Source organism: Gekko japonicus, unplaced genomic scaffold (assembly GCF_001447785.1).
Source record: "Gekko japonicus isolate JY-2015 unplaced genomic scaffold, Gekko_japonicus_V1.1 scaffold2274, whole genome shotgun sequence".
Classification (NCBI taxonomy): domain Eukaryota; kingdom Metazoa; phylum Chordata; class Lepidosauria; order Squamata; family Gekkonidae; genus Gekko; species Gekko japonicus.
In genome coordinates, this window is record NW_015172616.1 from 232,691 (window position 1) to 240,714 (window position 8,024).

At 41.8% G+C, this 8,024-nt stretch overlaps 1 protein-coding gene across 1 annotated transcript in view; it reads left to right on the top strand.

The window, feature by feature from the left end:
- The window catches only part of USP49 (ubiquitin specific peptidase 49), an 18,044-nt gene that overhangs the window by 3,211 nt on the left and 6,809 nt on the right, over positions 1 to 8,024 (top strand). The window contains exons 2-3 of the mRNA XM_015421655.1: positions 3,912 to 5,322; positions 6,734 to 6,938. Coding sequence (XP_015277141.1) covers positions 3,940 to 5,322; positions 6,734 to 6,938 — 1,588 coding nt within the window. The 5' untranslated portion in view covers positions 3,912 to 3,939. The remainder of the gene's footprint in view (positions 1 to 3,911; positions 5,323 to 6,733; positions 6,939 to 8,024) is intronic.

An 8,024-nucleotide genomic window follows, 5' to 3' on the forward strand; every position in this document is an offset into this window, starting at 1 on the left:
AAGAGGAATGAGATACCCTCTTGCAAGTGTATTGTATAGCACCTAGCTATTTTAGGTGCTTAATAAATAATAAATAATCAGTTGGGTTCAATCAGCTTTCCTTTGGTGAAAATGGGAGGCGTACCCCTTTGATCACCCAAAATGGCTATGCTGGAGATTGTGAGACCTGCATGGACAAAAGCCACATGGGACAAGGGCTGTAGTAAGGAAGCAAATTGGGGACCTACTCCAACCATTATTCATATAATGCTTGTAAGTGTACATAGCACTTCTTTGTGCCTCTTGTACTGGGGAGAAGGTGAGAGGAAGAGGAGAATGCTGTGGGGGGGGGCTTTGAAGAGGTGTTGGAATTACAAATGTTATAGAATGAGAGTTCCAGATTGCTAACAGGCAGGGTTCAAAGAATATGTGATGCCATTTTTTAAAAAAGACAACATTATTTCCTGGGACTAGTTCAGTTGATTTTGACCTTTAAAGCCCCAAGGGGAGCTGTGTACAGAAACCTTAAGGAGTACCTTCTCTCATATGAATCGTAATTAACTACAGTGTGTGGCTCCTCAAGGCAAGACCTTTATTATGGTAATACTAAGACTTCAGAATTTCCTTTTTAGGGAAGTTTGTGCAACCTATCTTTCTTGGACTTCCTCTCTCAGTTGAAAGTGGTGCTTTTCAAAAGGCTGTTGGCAATCTCTAATTGCTATTAACTCTTGAGGTTGTATCTGGATGAAATAGGGTTGCCTGGTCCCCTTGCCATGCTGGCGGGGGGATTTGGGGGCCATTCCAGAATGTCGCAGATGCAATGATATCACCTGGTAGTGATGTCATCTCATCAGCAACGGCACATGGCGACACTTTGGTTTATGGGGAAAACTCTATCGTTTAAGGCCAAATTTACCACAGAGTATTGCCCTCAAACCAGTGGGTCACGTGTGGCACCCCTGACGTGATGACGTCACTTCCGGGGGACGTTGCACCTGGACATGGCTGTTTGGGGGTGGGGTTTCTCCTACCGGCCAGCTGGCTGGCAGCGGGCAGAAGCCCCATAACGCGGGGGATTCCCCACTGGGAACCCAAGGATGAAAGGCATGCTGATTCCTTTTACTTTTAAACAAAAAAAAATCATATTTGCTTTTTAATTGCTATTCAGGATTTTAAACAATTTTGTTAGTTTCATTCTAGAGTTTCTAAGAAGAAGGGACAAAACTGTTTTAAATAAAGAAGAGTTGGAAGTATAACCAGGGCGCTATTGAGGTGGGAGTCCACTTGGCTGTCATCCAAGATTCCGGACGAGCAACAAGAGTCCAGTGCAGCTGCTGCTACTTTTGTGCTCCAACTGCTGTCTTTCTTGTCTGTGGGAGTCCTGGTTTATATATTTTTTTCAGTTCATACATCTAATGAAGTGAACTATGATGTGTGAAAGCTTATACTGGAATACATTTTGTTCGAAAGCAAGAAATTGCAAGTAGATAAATAGGTACCACTTTGGTGGGAAGGTAACAGCGTTCCGTGTGCCTTGGTGTTTAGTCATGACGGCCACATGACCACGGAAACGTCTTCAGACAGCGCTGGCTCTTCAGCTTTGAAACGGAGATGAGCACCGCAACCCTAGAGTCGGATTAGACTGGCTTTCGAGCAAGGGAACCTTTACCTTTATAAAATGACATTGGACTTTTGTATGTAATTATGGAAAATAAAAGTAAATGACAGCAGGAGTTTGGGGAAAATAAGAGCTTGGAGCAGAGAAGTGCTAAAAAGTCACATATGAGACATGGGCCATTTTGTGAATGCTACTGTTTTAAAGTAAGACCATGACTATTCTTTGTTGCCAAAGGGCATCTTTTCCTAGTTGCTGCTTTTAAGAGACTGAGGTAAAATGTTAACGCAGAGGTAGACAAAATGCTGGTCGTGGTTGACTACAGGAAGGTTAGAACTGTTCTGCATATGCTCAGCTACAGTTTGGTCAAAGTGTTCTGTTGGGAGCCATGGAAATGGAGATGTGTGCACTCACTGGCTACAGAGAATAGGAGATGCTTGGTCTTGACAGCTACTGCACAGCTGAGAGGAAGCCATCCTTGGGCCAAACTTCGGCCATGGGAGTGGGGGCCAGGTGGCTGAGGAGCTCAAAGCCCCACCTGTAGAGTTGCCAAAGCCCCTATCATAAGTCCCACTTGACACCCTGACCTGGATAGCCCAGGCAAGCCCGATCTCGGAAGCTAAGCAGGGCTGACCCTGGCAAGTATTTGGAAGGGAGACCTCCAAGGAATACCAGGGTTGGGAGGCAGAGGTAAGTAATATCACAAGCCATCTCTCTGAAAAATCCTAGCCCCACTAGGGGTCGCCAGAAGTCACCATGACTTCCCGGCTCGCCAGCATGCACACACACATACAAAATACCAAAAAACTAAATTTCTAGCAGAAGTATTTGAGGATATGTTTTTGTAAATATGAAAGGAGTGTTTAATTGTGAAGCTTTGCTCTATACATGACTAATTTGCCGTCCCTCATGGTCTCCAATAAATTTGGATCCTTTACTCAGATCACTTCACTTGCTACTATGCTGCTCTTTGAAAATTCAAAAAAAAAATAAAATTAAAACACCCAAAGGCATGCTGAGTTTTTTTAAATGTAGGTTTGGGCATATTTAGATTCCTTAACTCCTTCTGAATAAAATCAGTGCTACACACAAAATTTTAACTTCGGTGATCTTCATATTCAAGTGCCGCGTGTTGCATGCTGTCTTCAACTTTTTTAAAAAAGCTAAATGCTGTTCAAAGAGTGAAATAGAAAAAAAAATGACAACTTGTAGCGCAAAACTGAGTCATATGTTTTACACAGCAAAATATCTGCCCTTGTATGGAGCCAAATAGTGTATTCAAACCAAACTTTACTTCAGCAGTTGGGCCACTGTGTGTTCTGGAGGAAAAGATTTCTTCTCTCCAGGGTTACATTTAGAGAAAACCAGCTCTGTGAATCTACCGATGCACACAGTGTCGATAGGCTGAGCATCTGAGATGTAGCAACTCACACACCTGGAGCAATTTAGCAACTCAGTTGATTGTGTAAAAAAAGGTGATGAATGAAAACTTAAATGAATAAACTTAAATGAGTAAAAATGTTCATAGTTGAGGAAGGCCAAAACTAACAAATGAATTAACATTTAAATCACTGGTGTGTATATCTGTTGTTTGCATGTTGCAAAGATAGGAGGCAGTTGGCTCTTTATGAGAAAATTTGTTGCAACTCCTTTTTAAAATTTTGTGCATGTAATCAAAAGATGGTGAACTGAATCCTTAGCTATCATCTTCTTCCCTTCACTTCCCTCTCCATACAAGTGCAAGTTGAGAAAGTTTGTGAAAGTTTGTATCTTTAGAATTTGTCTAGTTCACTATGTTCTGTTTTATAAAAGGTATTTGCCTATCCCAAACTTAAAATAATTTAAAGAGAATACAAGAATCTGGGATGTGATATGAATTTCTTTTAGCATTTTTTAGCTTTTTTCAGCCCTGGCTCCTACCTGGTGGAACTCTCTGCCAAATAACATCTGCGCCCTGCAGGACCTTGTGCAGTTCTGCAGGGCATGCAAGGCAGAGATGTTCCACCAGGCTTTTGGTTGAGGACAGCAACGGGTACCATTGTATCTGGCACTCCCCTCCCCCACCCTGCTTTCTCTCACATTGTGAGACAGTGATGCAAACCATAAACTTCTTTTGGTGCCATCTGATGTTGTTTTTATCTGTTTTAATTCTTTGGATTTTAAATTGAACAATATCATGTTGTTAACCACCCTGATCTCTGTGAACTCAGAGAACGGCAGTATATAAATTAACATTATAAATATATAAATAACATTACTGTATTACTGTATTCTTAATATATGGAATGCCTGAGTGATCTTATGTTTACTTTACAAGGTTAAAGCAGTGGAGCCTTATGTAAGACATGGATAGATGCAAACATGTTGGGCGGTTACGACTCGCCCAGGACCACTCTATTCTGAACCCCCAGAAGTGGCACTGCATGGACTGCAACACCACAGAATCCGTTTGGGCTTGCCTCAAATGCTCCCATGTGGCCTGTGGAAGATATATTGAGGACCATGCACTTAAACACTTTGAAGAGACCAGGCATCCTTTGGCTATGGAAGTTAATGATATCTATGTGTTTTGTTACCTTTGTGAAGACTATGTATTGAATGATAATCCCGAGGGTGACTTGAAATTACTTAGGAGTTCTCTGTCTGCAATTAAAAGTCAGAAGCATGATCCATCAGCAAGAAGTGGGAGGACGCTGCGGTCAATGGCTTTGGGTGAGGATGTTTGCAGCCATCAGAGGGCTCCTCAGGGACAGCCTCAGATGCTTACAGCTCTCTGGTACAGACGGCAATCGTTGCTAGCAAAAGCACTGCGGACCTGGTTTGATAAGAGTTCTAGGGGCCAGCTAAAACTAGAACAAAAAAAGCAAATGGAAGAATTGGAGAGAAAGAAAGAAGTAGCTAGGCAGCGGCGTCAAGAGATGAAGCGAAGATTGTTGGAGGAATTGGCAAACACTCCTCCAAGAAAGAGCGCTAGGCTTTTGTCACACATTCGCAGAGAGAATCTGATTCCTCGGAAATTCAGAGATATGGAAGCGAGTTCTCCTACCTCAAGACGAGTGCAGAGTAGCAAATTTAATCAGTTCTATTCCATCCGGCGTAAGCCTCTCATGACTCCTGGTGTGACTGGACTAAAGAACCTAGGAAATACATGCTACATGAACTCTATCCTTCAAGTATTAAGTCACCTCCAGAAGTTCAGAGAATGTTTTTTAACGCTGGACCTTTGTGAAACTGAGGAACTCTTAGCTAAGACAGTGAATGGGAAATCTAGAATGTCTGGAAAGCTGGTCAGTGGGCTTGCTCCTACTGAGTCAGGGAGGAATGATCAACTGGGGTCATATGGCAGGCAGAGCCTGCCAGCTGGCCTAAATGGTGGGTCCTCAATAAACAAAAGTTTAGAACTAATACAGCCCAAGGAGCCAAGTTCAAAGCACATCTCTCTTTGTCATGAACTGCATACACTCTTCAGAGTCATGTGGTCTGGGAAGTGGGCCTCAGTTTCTCCCTTTGCTATGCTGCATTCTGTGTGGAGTCTGATTCCAGCGTTTCGAGGTTATGACCAGCAAGATGCTCAGGAATTTCTCTGTGAATTGTTGGACAAAGTGCAGCAGGAGCTTGAATCTGAAGGAACAAAGCGCAGGATTCTCATCCCTTTTTCACAGAGGAAGCTCACCAAGCAAGTCCTGAAGGTGGTGAATACCATTTTTCATGGGCAGCTACTCAGTCAGGTATGCATGTTACTGAATCTCAGAGTCTTTTCTGGGGCATGCCTTGCTGTTAAATGTATCTGGCAAAGGGATGGGACTCTTTAAGGAAAACTGACATTTTTAGAATATACTTTAAATGGGATTGTGAAGAGCTCAATTACATGTTACAAATACCTCTGTGATTCTTCTTCCCAATGGGAGTTTTAAAAATGCATTTGTACATCTAGTCCAACTTCCTGTCCCACACAGTGGCCAACGGGTTCCTCTAGAGGTCCAGCAACAGGGCACAGAGGCCAAGGCCTTCCCCAGATGTTGCCTCCTGGCACTGGTATTCAAAGGTTTACTGCCTCTGTACATGGAGATTCCCTTTAGTCACCAGTACTAGCACACACCTATCCTTGATGAATCTACTTCCCTTTTAAAGCTGTCTGTGCCTGTGGTTATCACTTCATTCTCTCGCAGCGATTGGGATGAGCAGAGGACTGATTTTTTCCCCTGTTCTTTAACTGCTCCCCAGCTGCTTTTTTTGACCCAGTAAATCAGATTGCTAGCAATATAATGAGAGTCCTTACTCTGTTTAAGGTGTCTAGTCTATTTAGTATACAGCTTGGAAATGTCTTTTTAGTTTTTTAAAAAACAAAAGCTTATGGGGGGGCAAGGCACTCTAATTACATCCAGTAAACGGCACCATTTTTCTTTCACCCTGATTATGCGCACTTGACTACTTCCATTGGGTTTAAGCAAGGTACATTGCTAATCAGTTGGAACAGAGTGAGGCAGTGATTCATTTTAGGTTCTAGAGGGCTCATGTCTAAAGAAATATCCTCTTTTAGAGTATCCTAATCTATGAATGTGTCATTTCAGAATCTTCCAGCTATGCAATACCCTTATTGTTTTGCAGAACTCACTAAATGGTAATAGCGGCAAAGCAATATACGTTCTAAAATGTCCTAGATTGTACAAATGAAGTGAAGAGCTGAACTCTTCTGTGTGTTATACTGATGAAGAGAGGTCAAAAGAGTGTATATAGAATACATTAGTAAATTGTGTTGGCACTTTACAAGGTCTGATTTGTTTTTAAATTTACAATTTTAGATAAGCTCCAATTTTAAACAAGTAGTTCAAATGGAAAATGTTCCATTTTAATGTCGATCAGGCCATTAATAGCCAGGTATCAGCGGGACCAAGTTTGTTCTTACATTAGAGGCTTACACAAAGGAAGTATACTCATACAAAACCAATTATTTTGATGATGCATCTTACCTGAGAATTCCTAAACATAATTCCTATATTTCTAGTGATTACGGACTTGGGTGAATACAGTGCCAGGCATGTCCTGGACTTGTTATTAAGCTTTGTCCTCTGGCCACTGTCTTTGTGAGAATGCATCTACAGAAATATATGTATCACTGTGCAATTCTTTTCTTGCTAGGTCACCTGTATAACATGTAACTATAAATCCAACACTGTGGAGCCCTTCTGGGATCTTTCCCTGGAATTTCCTGAACGCTACCACTCCATCAACAAAGGGATTGTCCCTGTTAGTCAGACAGAGTGCATGCTGACTGAAATGTTGGCCAAATTCACAGAAACAGAAGCTTTGGAAGGGAGGATATATGCATGTGACCAGTGCAACAGTAAGTGAAGGACTGTTGTGTTTCCTGCAGATTTATTTTACCGTTGTGTCTGGTGAGAGATGCCTCTGTATTCTTGTACGTATATGTAGGTGCCTGTTTCATTACTTTTGAATTGCTGTGCAACAGTTAAAATTACTTCTTAAATGGTTTCCAGTATGGAATACATCCTCAATATTGTTTATATAATTCTGATATTGAATGCTGTAAAAAAAGCCTTTTATGCCACCCAGAATGGTTTCATCCCCTTTCTGAATTCTTCATTGCTTTTATTTTTAGTACAGAAAGCTTCTCTTTGTGCTTCTCCCCCCAAAAAAACCCCCAGGAAAGTAAAGAAATCTATCATTTTTCTGCCAGATGGCTGAAATGGTGAAGTTGCCCTGACTAGGAGGATTAGGTACACAGACCTGAACAAGACCTTGTCAGAAATCAGTTTCTCTATAAGGGAAAAGCCTGTTGTGTAGCATCTTCATATTCTGAAGAGTGTAAAAGGGGGACATGTTGGGGGGAAGGCAGTAATGTCTCGTAATAACAGATATAACAGTTCCACCATACTTAGAAATGTTAAAGTTGAACACTTTTAACACTCATGACTATAAGTAGGCTGTCCAGAGCTTTGGCTTGAGTACTGTCCCTTCCTTTCCAGGGATGGTACCCCATTGCAGAGTGCATTTCTTCAGTGTCAGACAGTTTCTGCTCTTGTAAGATGAGCCTCTTGTGTAAGCAGAAAGATTAAGCACCCTGTGCCAGAGGGAGGCACTCTGCACTAGAGCACTGCCTTCACACAGAAAAATAGGGCTGCACAATTGGAAAGGAAGGACAGAATCCAAGGCTATGTGCTTACAAAAAAAACCATTCAACAAATAAAATATTTGCAGAACTCTGGTAAATATGCATAACTTAATGATCTTTCTCATAACAAGAATTCCCAATATGATCCTCCCCTTCACATATCTGATGTGAGCTGTGACTCACAAAAAATATACTGAAATATAGTGGTGTTAATCTTTAAGGGGCCACTAGACTTCTGTTTTACATAACTTGATTGCCAGATTTTGATTCTGCATTTGTAGAGCCCCGCCACCGCCA